This window comes from Stereum hirsutum (assembly GCF_000264905.1).
Source record: "Stereum hirsutum FP-91666 SS1 unplaced genomic scaffold STEHIscaffold_21, whole genome shotgun sequence".
Classification (NCBI taxonomy): domain Eukaryota; kingdom Fungi; phylum Basidiomycota; class Agaricomycetes; order Russulales; family Stereaceae; genus Stereum; species Stereum hirsutum.
The window spans coordinates 30,209-49,306 of NW_006763151.1; the positions used below are offsets into that span (position 1 = coordinate 30,209).

The following is a 19,098-nucleotide window of genomic DNA, read 5'->3' on the forward strand; positions in this document are numbered from 1 at the left end:
TGATGTGGTGGACCTTGATGATGTGGCATTTCTCACGGACTTGTATTAGTATAAATATTAGACCCTTATAGTCAAGATTCTCCAACCTGTTCATCTGTATTGTACCTACAGTATTACAGTTGAACGTCAGAGAAAAAGACGTTGGCCCAGATAGCGATGCGGGAGTCGTCGAGAACGCGGCCCCACGCGGCTCACCGATGATGTCTGGCGTGAGTTGTGGCGTTCTCGAGTGGCGACGCGTGCCAAGCATGACTCCTGCTATGAATGTCAGGGGTGATATGTGTCCTGGAAACAATAGAGTAGTTATATCATGAGTTTTTGAGAATATGACCCTCAGAGGTTTTATTAAACGTACCAAATCTTGCGAGTAGATGCGGAAGTTTTGACAGTTGTGTGGTGTTGTATCTACAGAGAATACTCATTATGAGTTCCATCTACCATATGGCCTCATAATACGAGCAGCTTACATCCACCAGATGATGTACTCTCTTATTAAAGAGTCCTTATACTAGGAGTGGGACTCTTTGCAAAGAGTCCAGTACTATACAGTCCAGTCCTCTATAGGGGTCTTTATTAAAGACCACTCCCTAAGAATGCTCCGCCCTATAGGGCGAGCAGATTGTCCAGGCTCACCACTCGTCGCTGTCCATCGGGTTCCGATACATCCGGAACGACCCGCTGAGCTCTCCCATTTCCGGCAATCCTCAGCACCACATCCGGACCGCCGGCCCCATCTCCCGAGGTCTTTCGCGTTTGTCGCTGCTTCCTGTCGCTGCTTCCTCCACGCTGCTTCCAGCACGCTCAGCTCCTCCATCGTCACCTTTGCCGCACCTGCTGCCCCTTCCCACCCTCTCTCAGCCATTGTGTTCTCCCGGTCCCGTTCTGCTTGTAGGCCTCCACATCGCGACTGGTATGTATCATTCTTTTTTTTGTCGTCATGATTTTTGTCGCCGCTTACCGCCGCCACAGCCGTCGTCGTCATCACTGTCGTCGTCGACGACGTACGACAACGACAACGATGACGATGACGACGGCGATATCATATTCTGCAGGCTTTTGTACGCCATCCACCTCTTCTCGTCTTCCTCGCTCGCTCGCTCGTCATCGCCAACGATGGAATCCACGCACATCCGTGTGACCATCCCTGCGTAGCCGGCCTCGTGGCTCTCAGGGTCCAGCTCACACGGTTCAAATCCCCCCGTCCAGCAATTTCTTCGTCCGTCCGCCCTTTTGTTCTCACCACCACCCTCACTTGCTCCACGCACTACCCTCGACCGCCCCGCTCCAGCCTATCGTCATGCACGTTGCATTGAACATCGACGGCCTGTCCGACGCCCTCGAAACTGGGCTGAACCTCTCTGTGGCCCTCCGTCGTGACGCTCCTCAAACGGAGCGAACAGGAAGAGCCCGTGCCGCGCGTGAGGTGACCGAGGAGGATGGTTACGCGAGTGCAGGAGACGACACCCGCTCATACAAGAGCAATGGCGATGCCAGCGATGAGTACGGTACGCCGCTCCCTTTCTGATACTTTCTTTCTGCTGCCCCCTTTTTCTACCCCTTTCACACATCCTTATTCCAGCGATACTAATCACTATTGGCTTTACCCACCCTAGATATCCCTTACCCGGAAGTGTTCAACTACCTGGGTCACTGGGTCGTTTTCGACGGCGAGGATCGCGGTTATTACTGCGATTTGTATGTTTTTTTATTTCAATTTTTCGACCATTCTTGTCTATATAATAATCACATCGTACATACAGTCGTGAAGTTCAGAGAGTCACCGCCGGCATGTCTGACCCCAACATCCGCGAGTACAAGACCTCTCAGGACGCTCAGCAAGCCTACGATATTGCAATCGCTGCGGAGACGGTAGCCGCCGCCCGTGCTGCCCACAACGGCAGGCGCAGCGGAGCCCCTTCGAATCCTGGAAGAGTCTCCTCGCCTCCCTCACACCCCTCGCCTCATCGATCTCCCCAGCTCCGTAAACCCTCCACCCCTGTGCGCGCATCATCTGCTCGCTCAGCCCAGTCCTCTTCCATGTCCCCATCGACCCATTCCACACCTCCTGCCCCCCAACAGGCCAAGCCGGCCTCTGCTTCTTCTCCCGCGGCCCCCATTTGCCGGTCGTATCCAGACCCGTACATCGGGCCTGGACGCGACCAGTTCAACCGTGATCATGGGGTCTCTCGTAAGAATAAGCAGAAGTGTTACGTAGTTTTTATCGGACGTAGGCCCGGAATATACTTCACTTGGTACGTACAATTTTCCTCTTCATCCTCACGGCCGTCCTCTCCCTCTTTGCTGTATCTAATGTGCTCCTTCACCTAGGCGCGAGGCTTTAGCTCAGACCAACCGTGTCCACAATGCTTCTCATGGCAGCTACACCGACTTGAAGGAGGCGGTTGACGAGTACCATGCTCGTGGGCGCCTCGGAGAAGTTCGCGTTGAGACGGGAAGACTATAGTTCCGGTTCCTGTTACCTTTGCTGATCGGCGTTTTTATCCCGTGTTTTCATCGTGTGTTCTCCTTACTTGCTCGACTCGAACTTTCTTTTCTGTTTTTGTATTTCTGTCACATTCCTTTCCCATCTTCGCTACTTGTGCATGTCTTTTTGGTTATCAACTGCTGGGTTGGCTGTGTTTCTGCTTGTACATAGTGTGGTAGGTAGTTGCTGTCTTGCTAAAAATAAAGCTTCGTTCTTCGGCTATCATGAAGTCCGTGACGGGTTGACAAGGAAACTGAGTGGATTCCACAATTTGTCATCTCAACATTACCGAAAGAAGGTTACCAAGATCATCCTTCATTGGGTCAGTGAACGAGGCAGGCCTGGCTGCACAGCTGGTAACAACTCCGAGGGTCCAAAAGCAAAAGAATCAATCATATCTTGAGTGCACAGGAACATCTTTATTATGCAATATATCCGACAGTGCTGAACCACCATCCAATCTCAAGCGATGATTACAAAACCATGCATCGTCGCCACATTCGCGGAAATTGACCCAAATAATATACACGGCACTCTAGTCATGTCCGAAACACCCTCCCAAGCTTCCAACGTTGAGCGCAACATACAGCCCTTCGACATGCCTACTGCACCTCAGAACTCCGGCCAAATCCCCGTCGCCGTCGTCGCCACCACCGATACTCCACCTAATATCGCCTCTGCCAGTACCCCAGCCACCAAAATCCCTCTAAGCTCGGTCCTGGATGCCACTCGTCCGGCCACTGCCACTCCGCCGACAATTACCACAAGCACCCACAACAATAGAAATGCACAAAAGAAGAAGAGCAGAAAGAAGGGTAAAAAAAGTCAGGCTCAACAGGTAGTGGAGGCGCATGAAAAGGCGGCTGACCCAGATTCGGAGGATGAGGCCCAAGGGCGAGGGAAAACTTCCTGGGCCACAGGAATTATCGAGCAGTTTCTGCTCGGTTACCTGATTCAGTACCAAGAGGAGATAGTCGGCCACCAAAAACGCGCACCTGCATTCTATAATGAGATTACAAGAGCGCTACTCACTACGCACGGGTGGGGTATGCTATTTCATCTTCTTGTCGAGCGTGGCATCGTCCTACAGCCAGCACGCAGTAAGCTTTCTTCCCCGTCCGGATGAGAATGCGGACTGGACTTACCTTATTTCTGTACCAGTCCCTACCAGCCCACCGAGCATCGACTCCACCGACGCGTCAAACATCGACTCCACCGATGCGCCAAATCCCAACTCCACCGGTGCGTCGAATCCCGACTCTACCAACACGTTGAACACCCACTCTGCTGACGCGCCGAACACCGACTCCACAGATGCACTGGATGCCAGGACACTTCATGAGCCCGCCAATCCACGCCTTTCACCTCCAGCTGACACCACTATCCCCGCCTCGAACCCCTCACCGATAATAGCTCCCGACCCGCTTACGACGGCCTTTCTATCGACCCTGAGCAAGCTTGATTTCAAGCAACTGAAATCACAATACTACCTTGGACCCGGTGACGACTGGACGAAGGAAATTTGGGACATTACACGTCCGGTACGTCTGATCTATGATGCTCGCAACCCCCGTCAGCTAACGTATATGGCCAAACAGAAAATTGCAGCCTGGTATCCTTACCGTCACTCACGACTCACAAAGGCCGATATGGACATGGCAAAACTCGCATCACTGAGCCAGCAGTTTGCCAGCCTCACGGGTCTGTATCTTGAGAAGCCGCGGATGCCTCAGCTGATCCAAGAGTACACCCGGCGGTACTGGTCGACACATATCAGCTTAATTTTCAAGGAGGAGTGGAAAGCGAAGTGCGCCAAGCTGAAAGCGGAGGGGAAGGAGGTGCCGACGAAGATCGGGGTCCACGATCGAAACACTGTTGTCCGCCGCCTTTGGCAGACGGAGACGCAGGCGTTCCAGGACACGGTCAAGGCCGACGTCGAGGAAATGTATCAGGAGAAGATGAAAGACTATGAGGAGAAGATGAAAAACATACCTCAGCTAGGGAAGCAGTACACTTGGTGTGTATAGGTCACATAGGCTATGACAGAATTCTTACCGTCTAATCGCAGGACACGCCAACAAGCCTTCGCCCTCCTCCAACCTCTTGCAACGGCTCTTCAGATGCGGTTCGGCGCCGCCGTTTCCATCATGATCGCGGCACCGATCCAGGACAATGGGGAAGTCGGAGCTGTACAGTAAGTTGTACCTCTGGATAACATGAACACAAAAATGCTGAATCCTCGAAGTGTGACGGCAGGCGAAACAGTAGAAGCTGCCCCACGAAAGTGGGAACAATATGATCCGGCAGTAGTGAATGAGGCTGAGGCTGCGTTCACGAAATTCGCAGATGAGTGTTTTAGTGAGCGACGAAATCTTTTCGAAATAGGCAGGCTACTTATCTTTTAACAGCTGTCAAGGACAGGGAGACTCGCCAGAACGCAACGATGGCATCGTCGAGCGCTGACGACGAGATTGAGCCGCAAGTTGAGGATGTCGAGCTACAGGTCGAAAATATCGAGCCACGAATGGGCGATATCGGATCGCAAGTAGAGGATAGTGGGTCGAAGGTCGAGGATTCAGCTATCGAAGAGCCATTCTTTGAGCCACAGGTGGAGATGAGCTTGCTCCGGGAAGGTGAAAGCCTCGACCACGTGCTTCGGCACCCGAAACACGTGGCTACCGCCGAGACAGACGCCAACATTCCGAACCCGAGGTCCATGCCGTCGCCTTCTGCCTTCCCTCAGTCCTACTCCTTCGATGCTGGCTTTCGTTCACCTTTCGAGAGGCTCTCTGACTTAGCCACCCGTCCTTATGTACCCCGATACTCCCTCTCAAAATTTCTCAATGACTCTGATGCAGCCACCCGTCCTTATGTATCCCGATTTTCAACCCTCTCGCAGTATCTCAACGACCCGTTGCCCGCCTCGTCCTCCACCCCCTCTCTCCATGATTCCTCATTTTCTCTGCCGGCTGCTACCTCAGACTCCCCTCGCTGGCTCGTGACTACGAACCAACCCCATCCTCGTCCCAAACCAACACCGGTTGCTCAACGTACATCCGCTCCCGCCGCTTCCTCCAATGTTATGCCCGACCTCCTTGCCATGCCCCTCGCCCCTGCAACATCGACTCCCACATGGTCCGCACCTGCCCCCGCACCACTTCTTTCTTCTGCTGTTACTTTCGCCTCCGCACAGTTGCCGAACTCCACGAACCAACAGATGCTACCGCCCTCTTCTCAACTGGCGTTGCCTCCACCTCCTCAACATGTACGAGATCTCGAAACGCCACCCACGCCACCCTTGCCCCCCGCGCCTACGCCTGCCTTCGCACTTGTGCAAGACCTCACAAACACGCCAGCACCACTCCCATCTCCCATTTCAACTCCTCCCTCTGCACCGACACCAGGTCCCGTAGATCCACCGGAGTCGTCGTCATCGTCCGCCCAGCCGCTCGATTTCCCTCTTGACCAAACGACATCGCCCTCAGCCCATCCACCACCCTCTTCATCTATTGCGGCTCCTCCAGTAGGCTCGGACCTCAACATATCCAAGTCGACCACACGTCCAGTTTTATCTTTCCTAGATATCCAGGACTTGACGTTGCGGGAGTGGAATAAGAAGGGATTCAATTTCCTTTATGGTGCAGGGCTCGGAGACTGGTTTGATAGTATGGTCGACCGGTTGTATCGACATGAGGAATTAATGGGATTTTATGTACGTGCTTCGTTCTGTCGGAGTTCGCGTTGTCTGTCTAACACTGTGCTCTCTTTTCATCAGTCTGGTCCTGAGGGCTTGGAAAAGGGCTCAAGGCCAACCGAGCTCACAGATTGGATTGCATGCGCCCGCCCTTGGACCGACAGGCAGCCAAAGAAGATCCGTGATCTGGCAACGTTCGAGAACCACTTCCGGGAGTGGTGGAGCGAGGTTCAACCGGAGGGTCGTATGAAGGACGATTTAGGACGGTTTGTTCAGGTAGATGAGCCCGGTGTAGACTGGGATGACATTCGTCTGTCCGGTAAGAACGGGCTCTGGATGGTGGTAGCAGGTTTGTGTTTTTGGGGCCAGGCTCTTGGGTCGGACGAGGCCCGACTGTTTTGCCCGCCATGGTTCGACTGCGTCTCCGACGTCAGTTGGGTTCTCAACGAACTCATCAGGACATTCTCATCTTCAGCACCATCTGCGCCACTAACCATGCCAAAGAAGAAAAGGACCAGCCTCTCGAAGACAAAGGCTATCCTGCCAGACGAGAATACGCAGGATGACGGAGGCATTTCGACACGGGCAGCAAAGCGCAGGCTCGAGGAGGGGGTCCGCGGGGCGAAGGAGGATAGCACCGTTGTCACCAGATCAGCGAAGAGGTACGTCGATCTCTAGCTCTCTCTCTCCTTCTCCCTCTCTCGACTGATAATAATTTTCTTTTTCTTTTTGCCCCTCAGGACTCGTCGCTAAACATTGCTCCGCACACCGCAGTTTGAACTCAGACCGACCCCTTGTTTTCTCCTTTGCGTACAATACTCTCGTGGACCCTCGTAGGCCTCTAATTCTATCATTTGTTTGTCCTGGCTATCTGAAATATATTACATGCGTTGGCTCCGTTTGTTCGGTCGTGTTGTGCCACAATCGCCACCTGATGTGAGACTCCGAGCGGAGATTGAATTTGATGCCCACAGCTCATCGCGGTGCGAATGCCTTTCTTTCTGTCCAACGCGTGCAGGATGGCGCGACCTCCTAGCTTACTCCCTGACTCCCAACCGTCTCCTTGCCCTGCGCCACCGCCGTCTCCAATTGCTAGTGGTCTCCCTGCTATTCTTACCGAACCGCCGCCACTTTTCTGGAATGCAGGTCTTTTCGGGCAGCCGAACGCCACAACTGAGGATACCCAGAGGGCGATTCAACAGACAGGCTACAATCAGCACGGTGGAGGTCAGGGGTTTGATGCACAATGGATGGGAGGAAAGGTACATCTTCCTGCTCATAATGAGAAATGCAAAGTAGGCAAAGGTGCGTATTTCCTTTGCTATCACCATGTTTCGTGGCTCACCCATGTTTTCACCAGATGCTCCGTCTGGTATGTTTGCAGTCTCTCGCGGGATGCATTGACCCCTCACCATCATGACAGACCCTCCCCTTCCGAAGAACCATGATAACGGCGGCAGCGTCTTCAATGGAGACGACGGTGCGGCCGAACCAACAATCGACGGCGAAGCCATTGAACGGTACTGGGCCTTCTCTCACCATGCTCGGATCAAATGGCAAATCGCCAACGACCGTCGTGAGCAGGAAGAATGGTGTCGCGCACGTAAATAAAAAGGCGCCCGGTGCCCGGTGCGTCCCTAAACCACCCTGATCCGCACACCCGTGAGTCCACCTCCAGCAATGTTTCCCATCTTCGACACGACTGTTTACGTTCTTTGGGTATTCTGTAGATTTTTTTGTCGCAGTGCCCTGTGTTTGGCCTTCCTCTTTCTTTTGCCCTCTCCGCGCAAGTTTCTTTTCTTTGCTGGAGAGCTAGAGATGCACGTTCGTTTTGTTCTGCGGCTTCTTAGCCGTGCGTGATGTGTACCGAACCCTCGTTGCTACAATGCTTACGTTGCCCTTGCGAAATGTGTGAGAGCGTGTGCCTGAGTGCATAAGACCCTGAAAGGCTGTGAATCACCGTTCACAACCTAGTACGTACGAGCTCAAGAACACGGCTTCTCTTGAGCGTGTTTCGGCGGCCTCGGTGCTCGTCCCATTGTCTCCTACAACGCTCATCTCCCTCTAACAAGCACCACTGTCTCCTTACACCATGTCTTTGATACTCTTCCATGATCCTTGGGGACTGTGCGACATGGATTTCGGGGGCCTCGATCTCGAGGAGGAACGCCGCGAACGAGACAGGCGCTACCGTATCGCGAAAGCTCTCCAGAATCCATGGAGAGCGATACCGCACGGTCCGCATCAGCACCTGCAGGGTGATCACGGTTGGTGACTTTACTTTGGCTCTCCTCTCCATCTTCCTTGTTTCCTTTTCTCTTCTGTTTTCTTCATCTTGTACTAACGGCTCCTGTTTCTATTTGCAGACCTATCTTGCAAACACTTCCACATCGCCAGCATTTGCGGCATCCACTTCTGGTTCGACCTCTGCCAGTACGTCTTCTACCGTGACGCCGATGGCTTGTGGAAATGGGCAAGGCCGAAAAAAGTGCTCGCCCGACCAACTACTTGCCACCGATGTGATCTCGCTGAACGCACTGCACGAATGAACGGCGAGGACTGGGTCCGTGGAAGCCCGTCCGCGGAGAAGCTCATGGAGCACATAGACAAGGAGTTAGACGACTTATGTGAGGACAGAAACGCAGAGGAGCAGGGTGAGGATGGGGATGAGGACGGGGACGAGGACGAAGAAGGGGACGAGGAGTACGACGAGGAGTAAAGGTATCCTTTCGTCTTCAAGGTCATTCTCTCCACTACACCATCTGATAATTTTGTCTAACATACCATATCTTATTCTGTAGTATCTGCGACGCCTCTACACATGCATCTATCTCCTCGTTTCTCCGTGTCGTGTCCGATTCCTGTATTTACCTACCTTGCTTGCGCAAACCAATATTTTGTTTTTCTACTATATCTGCGTGAACCGCTCTCCTGCCGTACGATGGCCTGTTGTGAAATCTGCCGCAAAGAAAGGCTACAGCTACTCGAAAGGCTCGACATTTCGTTTGCGTACACAGTCCGCCACAGCACCATATGAGCCATACCTTCCCCGCGCCACATCGTCCTCGAGCACGGCGAGTACAGTTAGACAGCCCATATCTCAGATATCGACGCTGGAACAAATAGCAAAAAATGGCAGGTATAATCTCAATCAATGCCCCAGCCTAATTCTTAAAAATAAGTACTTGAAAGAAGGGTGGATGGTTTGATTGTCTTGTCTGTTGCTCAAACATGCAAAGTTCGTATTCGCGCTTTATGTACTTTGTCCTTACCTTCGCGCATCCTTCGACATAAACACTTGGTCTCATCTGGCTCACAAAAATTTTAGGATTCGAATTGGGGCATATGTCAAGGCTCATTCTATATTTTTATTAGATTTATTTCGAATTGATTTGACGTGGTACACTAGCAACATTGTGAGACTCGTCGGCGGCGAGCCTCGATTCGGTCTTTCCCGCCCTGCCTCTTCGTCGCTCGACTTTGCACTCCCGTTGTCTCCGACTATCAACATATGACACTTCAACAAAGGTCAGTGAAATTGCCCTGCCATATTATTTCTCCATAACACCTAACAGCCAGGCAATATCGCGGCACACCCGCAAAAACATTCTGCGCAAATCACTCGGGCGACGGAAAGTTGGAAAGGCTGAGCGGGCAATAATAGTCGCTGAAACAAAGCAGAAACTGGACAACAGGCGTGCGTGCGTACTCTCCATCTCAGTTTCATATCTCGTGTATACTCATATTGTGCAGCCTATACTATAGCACCATTGCGATAAAGTCTCGTGGTGTAACCAAGGATTCCCTGCGCAACGAAAGCTGCAGACTCCTAGAGGAAGCCAGCTGGGAAACACTCTCCGATCAGCTCTACCGCCTTCATTATATGACCAATCCCGCTGATCGCGATGAAGCACGTCAGGTTATGCTCCAGAACCTCGAGCGCACCCTTCAAGACGAGGTGTGTACTGCTCGCAAGGAGCTTGCTGCAGTCGATCAACAATCCCGGCGCTTCGACGTGGATGAATTCGAGGCAGATAAGCATCGGCATCGTCGCAGTATTGCCGGGTATCATCAAGTCATCGAACTGTTGAAGCAAGGCGACGATGCCTTTAGGTGTGCAATGCTGGACGGGGTCTTGATCTTCGAGGGCCACAGGTACGTGTTTCTAACGGTGCAGTGTCATTTACGCCTGGCCTCCAGCTGACTATCTCCCTACTCTACAGTGTGAACAAACACCAGTTCCGAGTTCTCTACGGATGGTGAAGGGTGCGCTTGTTGATGGATCTCGCTGCAAGTTTGGGTGATGCCGACGCCCTGAAGTCGAACCGTAGCTCCTAGTTGTCGCCATCCTGGCTGTAGAGTACTTACTCCTAGTACTTATATCACTCTATACTCCTCACCCACTGCACAGTATCGGGTTCGATGGATGGCTTTCTTTTTGGTCAAATTATTCACTGTGCACCGGATTATTGAGTGACCCAGAAATTTGGCGTGCGCTGAAACACAGCGGTGTTTAAAGTGGGGTCGGAGTATAGCGGGGGTATTTTACATCCGCCCCAGATCGCCGTCTCCCCACTTTCTCCCATTCCCAACCGCTCAAACCAAGGTGAGTATAATTTTTCCAACGCCTATGCACTCTCCCTTGTTGCCCCCTTCCTCTACATTTTTTCTTTATACTGCCGTTCCATGAGTACTCCCTTACCGTAGGCTAGTGCTGGAGCGGGCGTTCGGCTCCCTTAGCTGAGGTAGAGGTCCATCATGGGACGTGTTTTTCGCGTTTTTTTTTTTGCGTCTTATATTGTTTGCCTATCAATCCCTCATATCATCCGTATTGCTGTTTTGTTTGATGTTGATTCGCGTTCTCGCCTTTTTTTCTCGTTCTTTTGATCTTGCCAGCGACGCGCCGGGCCCCGGCTTCCAAAAATGGACCGCATGGTGAGCAATTCCGACGCCGACACCGCACACGATGCCGACTAACCTTCTACACTGGTAGACGCGCAGTCTACGCGTGTTCTCGCCCTATTTTCTCCCTGATCCACTGGAGGGCGTAGTCTCCGTGTGCGCCGGGTTTAATCTTCGCAACTCGATGCGACGCGCCGACATGAATGCACTGGCCGCGAAGGATCAGGACGACGCTGGCCTGCCACTCGACCTCTTGGATGCTGACGGTGCCGCCCCCTCTCCTCCCCTTCCCGCATCTTCGCACGTCGCTATCGCCGCTCTCATCATGAATGGCGTAGCGAATGTTATCGATATGTGCAGCGGTCAGACCCCATCGCCACTTCCTCGGCATCTGTAAACTCGGAACTTCCTCACTCGATCAGCCCACTACCCGCATCCACTTCTTCGCCAATAGTGTCCAGCGCCTCTGCATCGGCCTCTCCTTCATTATCCACTCTGCCCACCGTGTACCCCTCGGAGCCTACTGCTTCGCCTTTGCCCTCTACCAGCACCTCTGCTACGGAGGGGCCATCTCTGTCCTCGATTCCACCAACACGACCCTCCAAGACCGGTAGAAACAAACGCGTTACGAACCGTCGTCGTCGGCAGAGGGAGGATGAGCGATCCGTCGAAGAAGAACACCAGGGACATCCGGCCACCAGGGAGCCGCTGTCTTTTCCGCAACGGTTAATCAAGAAGTATGGCGCGGTCAAGGAAACCGTCAAGGTGAGCTGGTTCTCGGTACCCGAGTTTGCACATGCCGTCGGTGCATTCATCGGGCTTCGAGTCTTTGAGGCCGCTAAGGGTGCGGGCTGGACGGCTGAAGAGCTGCTGAAAACGCAAGGGTTCACGTTGGTCAAATGGGATGGCAGGCAAGCTCCTTCTCTCCGTTTCCCCTTCGCGCGCTGTCGATTCTGATTCATTTTATTCTCAGAAAGAGCTTTGCACTGGTTGACAGCCTTGGCCACATCATTGCAAGGTGCATCGGCTTCCCGCCCGACCCGGATTGGACCTCGTACTGTGAAGGCGCGTGTGCGGCGATGGATCAGGCCCTCAAAAAGATGGCGACCCCTCAAAACGATCCAAACGGCCGTCGTGGGTTGTTCGAGACAATATATACGGGCTTCTCTATGGGCGGCGGCCAGAGGGTGCGTCCTTTCACATCTCACATTATCTTCGCATGCTTACTGCATTTTGTAGTGGCCCATGCCCATCGACATGAGGTCCGTGAAGAACAAGAGAACCGTTCAGGATCTCTGCCAAGATCCAAACATCCAGAGAATCGCGCATCATGGCAGCAGTGAGCGTTTTCCCTCTTGTTTCTTTTGTTGTTTTTATTTTTATCCTTGTTCTTGTTCTCTGTTTGTTTGTTTTCATCTACTGACCCACGCACCCAGCATCCTACGCCTTCACGTCACCTAAGGCCTTCTCTTTTATCGACATGGTGCTCTCCTTCGTCGAGAAGAAGATCGAAAGCCTCGGACTCCCCTCCCTGTTCCGCCCCTTTCCATTCAGTGTCTTCCCCGCCGTCACATTCAACCTTGGATGGAATGTCTGGACCCACCTTCACCGCGACTACAACAACCTGATCTTCGGCATGTGTGCGATCCACGCACTAGGACGGTATGATTATATGAAAGGTGGCCACCTCATCCTTTGGGATTGGAAGGTGGTGATCGAATTCCCCCCCCGGCACAACAATCCTTATTCCGTCCTCCGCCGTAGCCCATGGAAATACCCCCCTCGCCGACCCGGAGACCGAGTTCCGCAAGTCGTTCACCCAGTACGTTCCGGGCGGCCTTGTGCGTTGGTGGGCGTATGGATATCGGACGGCGGAGGAGTTCGAAGCGGAAGATCGTAAAGGCTGGGCAAAGATGCGCCGGGAAGCAGACACACGGTGGGAGGAAGCTTGCGGAATGTTCTCCAAGGTGGAGGATCTTCAATTGGACGTTTCTAACTACTTGTCTATCATTCCGGAGCCGGAGTCTGAGCTGGAGGGGCCTCTCGAGGATGAGAACGCGTAGTACAGTACATATTTCAATCAATACATCTCGTTTTGTTTCCAAAATCATGCGTGGGTGTGAGTGCTCGACTCGGACGTGCAATTACACCCCGAGTAAGTGCGCTGTTAAGCAGCAAAGCAACGGTGCGCCACACTTGCACAGGGAAACCCGACTTGTTGAATCTGCAAGCCTCAATATTTCAAATGACGCAGAGCCGTACCTTGCTACCATATAAGGAGAAAAGATGTGTTATTTGAATTTCGAGACTTCGGATGCATGTGACTGACGCGACGCGTCGCGAAAGTCTGTTTGCCATCTCTTCGCTCTGCAAGAATCTTGTAATCCTCGCCTATCTCTCTGCTTTCGCCGTGCATACGCTGTGGATCGACTATGAAACGCGCTACAACTAGCAGATACCCTGGGAAGGAGGCCGAACGGCAGGCCGAATCAGCGGGGAGCAAAAGGCGAGGTGCCTCATCCACGATGTCTCTCTCTACGGACCACCGACGCCTTATGTCACATACGAAGCCTGTAGAGCTTACTGCCAAGAAGGCCACACCTCTACCTACTAGAACTCCTCCCTCCGTGCTTGATTCAGTACTCAATCGATTGCGAGGACAGCCCTCAGCCGATCCTGACTCCGGCGATGCCTTTGAATTCGGGGCTAACCTCCATCAATTCGAGCGGGACTTCTATGACTCCAATACAGGAGGCTTCGACGACGACTACGTGGAGACGAATGCAAGAGAAGATGACGAGGCAGGGGGTGGGGGTGTTCCAGCCGGTGTGGAGTCAGTGTCGGACCCTGACGCAGTCTGTGGGTTGGACGAAGAGGGGGTAGTTGTGTATCTGACAGACGAGGATGCACGAAAAGCCAGGAATTTTGCTTCAGTGAGTAATTTTCTGGTGTTTCTTCAAGCTCTCACCTGATTTTACTCTAGGACAATCCGCTCCTTTCTTGGCTCCCACACCGTCAAGAATACTTGGATGAATTCTTGCGTTATGAGGGCCGTGGGTATTGGGTCAAGGACACATGCTGTCCATCTTGTACCTCCGAAGACGCGTCGGCAGTCATTCGATGTTATGATTGCTTCGGCGGACAGTTGGTGTGCGAACAGTGTGCAGTCTCACACCATCAACTCAACCCGTTCCATCGCATCAAGGCGCGTGTCTTTCTGCTCTTTGTATGGCCACCTCTATCTTATATATATATTATCTCTTATCCAGCGCTGGAACGGTCTATATTTTACACCAGAGTCACTCGCGCATCTTGGCCTTGTGGTTCGATTGGGCCCCCATCGTCCTGGCTCCGAGTGTCCCACTGGGCAAACCCTGAGAGGTTTCACCGTCATCCACACGAATGGTATACATTCGGCCACCATCGACGTTTGCCACTGTAGCGTCCAGGAAGTACACCCTCGCGTACAGCTTCTCCGCGCTGGTATATACCCCGCCACCGTTCTCTCGCCACAATCGGGCGCCACCTTTGCCGCTATGAAGCTTTTCCACCTCCTTTCGCTCCAGGGGAAGTTGACCGGATACGACTTTCTCCACACGCTAGAGCGTTACACTGACAATACTGGCCTTTATCCCCCTCCGGTATGTTTATGAGCGTCCATGGTTTTGCCCAGCTGACGTTCTGTGGCGTCGGCCATTGTACGGATAGGGACGACTACCGGCATTTATGAACATGGCCAGGCAGTGGCGTCATCTCAAGATGGTCAAACGGGCAGGTCGAGGCCATGATCCAGCAGGGATCAAGGCTACTGTAGATGGCGAACTTGCGGTGAACTGTCCTGCATGTCCACAACCAGGCATCAACTTGCCCGCTGGATGGGATCAAGTGCCGAAGCGTGACCAGTAAGTTCATGACAGTTTTAGAGCACTTGAGTTGCTGAAATACCCTTATGTAGATGGCTATACCAACTAATACTGGCAATGGACGCAAACTTTCGACTCAAAAATCGACTCCGCACCAGTTCCCGAACGGACCCGGGCCTTGGCACGGGTTGGGCGTATTTCGTTCCAGAGGATGAGTATAAGAAGCACATCCTAAAATATGTTACTCAAGAAGAGGTACGTTCCGTAAATTATATTTCGCCGGCAAGAGCTCATATATGCACTCGTACTCAAGACGTCGGGATCTAGATAAGCACCTGCTCTGGTTTTGAAGCCCTGTCGAACGCGAACCAGAAGAACGCAAAGGGCCTTCGGTCTACGGGTGTCGGCGCAATCATCTGCGCTCGGCACTCTTTTTGGAGGCCTACCGGAATGGGTGATCTCCAAAAAGGAGAAAGGTATGCAACCCTTTCACATTGATTCAACCTTTCGCCTGATTCTCTCTACAGGTATTGCAACATGGACTTCGTTTACTGCTCCGGAACCAGAGGAACGCGGGTCCTCCGGATGTTAATCTCCTACGACGTCGTTTGCCAGTGGAAGATTCATTTCTACAGCAAACGGATCGACGGGATCCCTGCCCATATCCGTCCGACACTGGGTCCTGAGTCCGTCCAATACGCGGTCCCAAAGTTTCACCTTCCGCCTCACGAGGAGAAGTGTCAAGCGCCACATTCCCTGAACTTCAAGCCCGGAGCCGGCGAGACTGATGGGGAGGGTATTGAGCGCAACTGGGGGGTGACGTTGAATGGGGCTGCGCCGAGTACGAAGGAGATGGGTCCTGGGGCTCGGCATGACACGTTGGACGACCATTGCGGCCACGCAAACTGGCAGAAGCTGGTCAATCTTGGTCAGTGATTCATTAGTTGTCCCAGTTGTGCACCCTCTGACGCGAGATCTTATTCATCCAGCTTACCTTTTGGAACGCCGTCTTGAGAACGCGCTGGTGGAGGCCGAAGATCACATCGGCATCTTCGAAGAGTTCACGGCCGACCTCAACGAGGACCATGCGGACGAAGTGGCGAGGTGGCGAAGAACTGTTTTGGAGTGGGAGGATGGAGACATGAATGGTTCGAGCCCGTACGATCTAGACGGAGAAGGTGAGATATCAGTATTTATGAGTGATGATGGCAAACTAAATGTACTGCTTGCGATGGTGACGAGGCGGCACACTGATGAAGAGGCTGCACAAGTCCGGGAACGACACAACGTCATTCCTGGACGAAGTGCATTTATCCTCGAGGGTATTGCAATCGAGGACAGCCAGTACGTCCACTCGCACTCGTATTTTATTTGTATCCAACAGGTTTACTTCGGTCAGACGGGACTTAGCCACTCGCGCCAGGAAAATGCGGGCCAATCCCTCAAACACGCAGGCCGCCTCCTTCACCGATCAACAGACTCACCTTCTCCGGCGTATACAACGTTTCCGCAGCGACCAAGACACTCACATGCCCCGCACTGCAGCGCTCATCTCCCCCGAAGACAATCCTTCCGCCACCAGCCATACCACCCGCGCTCCCGAGACCATACAGTTATACATGCCGTCGAACATACCGGACACCATCCGGCCTGCATACTGCGACGGCGAGCTATGTGCCATGGAGAAGGACGTCCGATACGCATGCGCTATCGATGCCTTGGGAGAACTTCGAAGAGGCCTTCACCTTCGCGTGTACATCAACAAGCTCAAGATCAAGAATATAACGGGCCAGCGGAACAATACCCGAGCACGGAGCATGCAGGAGACGATCGAGCTACGAATATCAGCTTCGGCCAGCAAGTATCGACAAGCCCGGAAGGCGTACATTTCATTGGTAGGAGAGGTGGAGGGGGCGCGATTGAAAGAGTTGAAGGCCGACGATGTGAAAGGGTTAGGGGAACGAGCAGTTGCCGAGCAGGAGAGAAGAGAGATCGAGGCCACTCGACACCGTGTCCGAGGGGATAGAGAAGGTGCTGGAGAATCGGGCGAGAGGGTGGTGGTTGTCCAGAACGAGCAGGCCACATCTGGGGAGAGCCGACGCCACATCTCCTGGCTGTGGTACCAAGGATGCTTGCAGTTCGACGATGGGGCCCTCTCAAAAGAAATGAATGATGGTACGTACCTATTAAGTACTTCGGCGTGTTCGAGAAATATTCTGATCTTTCGGGTTACACAGGGGTTCGCGTGGAATGGCTCAAAGCGAGGGCGAGAGCACAGCGTTGGGAAGAGGAGGTGCGTTTGCTTAGAGTCGAGATGGAGCGCACCCTTGTGACGTTCTCGCACATGTCGACGTGGTGGGAGGGGCGGACGGAGCGGACGGAGGCCTTGGCGGGAGAGAATCAGGACCCAGAGGTTTCCGTCGAACAGGAACTAAAGGAGGGTTTGCTTGCCTACGCGGGCGAGCATGCAGACATGTACCTTGGCCTGCGGGAGGCATTTGAGGAGAGGTGGATGGTTGTGCGCCAGGCGGCGCTGCTTTTCCTCGCACGCAAGTCCATTCTGGACGAGGCATGACCACGCTCGTGTTCAGGGGCTTGGATTCTTCGGTTTATTCGTTAATTGGGCGGGCATTTGTTTTTGTGGGGCGTTAGCATGTATATTTGAGCACGTGTAGTACAATTATTCTACGTAGGGGGACATCGCGTGGCATGGGGTGAAAGATTGAGAACGGGGAGGAGTAGATGGGGGATCGATATGCGTAAAGTAAGGGCGGCATGGGTTGAATGTATGGAGGAAAGATCAATATGGATCCCGAAGAGTAAACGCTGACCAAAAAAAGTCCTTTTAACCGGAAGGTGAGGCGCGTCGAAGGGGACGTTAATGGCTGTTGGTATCAAAAAAAGAGAGCGCACGCACCAAAAAATAAGCCGGTTGTTATATTTATGCCTCAACATCCACCCATCCTGTTTGTACCCCGTGCAATCACCACGAAAGAAACCCGGGCGAGCGAGGGCAAGGCGATTGGTGGCGTATATGGACGATGCCGTTCTGGGCGGTTGAAGGATGTGTTCGTGGGAGAAGCGATGGCGGAGGAGGGGAAGAGGAATGTAGATGTGGAGGTGGGTGATGGCAGTGGCACCAGCGGTGGCGTAAGCGAGCACGATGGCGGCGACGAGGAATTGCGGGCGGCGTCAGAGACAAGGAGTAGAGAGAGAGGAGGAAGATGTCGGATGCGGAATACAGAAAGGTGAACTTTTGAGAAATAGTCGAAGGAGCGTGGCGTCACCTGCGACGATGCTGGAGAGGCGGGATAGAGGGCGGGATAGAGGGCGAAGTGAGCGGAAGGCGCGAGGACTGCACGTGTAGCAACGACCCAAAATGGAAAGGCGCGGGCGCAAGCGCGAACAGCGAGCGCAATGTTTTGCAGCATTCGGAACGACGGGGAAGTGCCGGGGCAGTGGCCGGGCCCCAAGGGAGTAACTGAGAGGTGTACTCTTTATAAAGAGCTCCTGTGGAGACAGGTAGTATAAGGAGATGGACTCTTTGTAAAGAGTCCCAGGCTAACTACTGAGACTCTTTACAAAGACAGTACAGCTACGCCTGTTACATCAGGAATTACCTAGCTCCCAACCCAATCTATGTGCTTGCTGATATTCTGAGCCACTTTATGCAATATGTGGATAGTTATAGCCTCACATGCCAGTTGTCCCTAGGAATGGCTGCCGCGGGGCTTGAATTTCTTTCTCGCTACTTCGCCGCTCGTTCTCTTCGGTTTCACTACTTTAAGTACAGTACTGAACAGTGACGAAGAGAAAAGCAGACCCTTGATGGGAGGTTGATAAGAAAAGGGACACGATAGTTGAGTAGGCTCATGAAGAGTTGACAAACTGGGTGAATACAATTTTGACAGAAAGGAAGCTCGAATAGGAGCAATCTGGGAGAACATTTCCCTTTGTCCCACAGCAGAATCCATGATTATCTCAGTTGATCAGTATGCAACCACTATCCCTGGTCGTTTTGAACACATCCCATCTTTGTCGACCCATCTAAAGCGCACCCAAAGGATGGTGCTTGGCTTTCGTCTTTGATCATGTGTAAATGGGCGTAAGTCATAAACATCTGAAGATCTGTCTCAGCCGCATGCTATTAGAGT

The 19,098-nt window shown here is 52.9% G+C and overlaps 8 protein-coding genes across 8 annotated transcripts; all 8 read left to right on the forward strand.

Annotated features, from left to right (window-relative positions):
- Positions 1–1,297: 1,297 nt before the first annotated feature.
- On the forward strand, positions 1,298–2,464 carry STEHIDRAFT_115953 (uncharacterized protein; the record flags this gene model as incomplete). Its single annotated transcript, XM_007310622.1, has 4 exons — positions 1,298–1,505; positions 1,614–1,695; positions 1,761–2,252; positions 2,329–2,464. 4 exons carry the CDS (start codon positions 1,298–1,300, stop codon positions 2,462–2,464), a joined length of 918 nt encoding a protein of 305 aa, XP_007310684.1.
- A 3,799-nt stretch (positions 2,465–6,263) lies between these two features.
- STEHIDRAFT_29793 (uncharacterized protein) lies at positions 6,264–6,656 on the forward strand (the record flags this gene model as incomplete). Its single annotated transcript, XM_007310583.1, has 1 exon — positions 6,264–6,656. A coding segment is annotated over one exon (393 nt), but the record flags the coding sequence as incomplete, so codon positions are not given.
- Positions 6,657–8,271: 1,615 nt separating this feature from the next.
- On the forward strand, positions 8,272–8,898 carry STEHIDRAFT_162947 (uncharacterized protein; the record flags this gene model as incomplete). Its single annotated transcript, XM_007310623.1, has 2 exons — positions 8,272–8,446; positions 8,546–8,898. 2 exons carry the CDS (start codon positions 8,272–8,274, stop codon positions 8,896–8,898), a joined length of 528 nt encoding a protein of 175 aa, XP_007310685.1.
- A 1,164-nt stretch (positions 8,899–10,062) lies between these two features.
- On the forward strand, positions 10,063–10,442 carry STEHIDRAFT_162948 (uncharacterized protein; the record flags this gene model as incomplete). Its single annotated transcript, XM_007310624.1, has 2 exons — positions 10,063–10,334; positions 10,403–10,442. The coding sequence occupies 2 exons, from the start codon at positions 10,063–10,065 to the stop codon at positions 10,440–10,442; spliced, it is 312 nt and encodes a 103-aa protein (XP_007310686.1).
- Positions 10,443–11,102: 660 nt separating this feature from the next.
- STEHIDRAFT_162949 (uncharacterized protein) lies at positions 11,103–13,144 on the forward strand (the record flags this gene model as incomplete). The annotated part of the gene is made up of 7 exons (XM_007310625.1): positions 11,103–11,114; positions 11,173–11,443; positions 11,536–11,971; positions 12,055–12,268; positions 12,321–12,420; positions 12,518–12,721; positions 12,846–13,144. 7 exons carry the CDS (start codon positions 11,103–11,105, stop codon positions 13,142–13,144), a joined length of 1,536 nt encoding a protein of 511 aa, XP_007310687.1.
- A 947-nt stretch (positions 13,145–14,091) lies between these two features.
- On the forward strand, positions 14,092–15,880 carry STEHIDRAFT_68465 (uncharacterized protein; the record flags this gene model as incomplete). The annotated part of the gene is made up of 7 exons (XM_007310590.1): positions 14,092–14,292; positions 14,351–14,509; positions 14,552–14,722; positions 14,790–14,983; positions 15,037–15,199; positions 15,272–15,420; positions 15,472–15,880. Coding segments are annotated over 7 exons (1,446 nt in total), but the record flags the coding sequence as incomplete, so codon positions are not given.
- A 665-nt stretch (positions 15,881–16,545) lies between these two features.
- Positions 16,546–16,950, forward strand: STEHIDRAFT_27722 (uncharacterized protein; the record flags this gene model as incomplete). Its single annotated transcript, XM_007310581.1, has 1 exon — positions 16,546–16,950. A coding segment is annotated over one exon (405 nt), but the record flags the coding sequence as incomplete, so codon positions are not given.
- A 212-nt stretch (positions 16,951–17,162) lies between these two features.
- STEHIDRAFT_68684 (uncharacterized protein) lies at positions 17,163–17,519 on the forward strand (the record flags this gene model as incomplete). Its single annotated transcript, XM_007310606.1, has 1 exon — positions 17,163–17,519. A coding segment is annotated over one exon (357 nt), but the record flags the coding sequence as incomplete, so codon positions are not given.
- Positions 17,520–19,098: the final 1,579 nt, after the last annotated feature.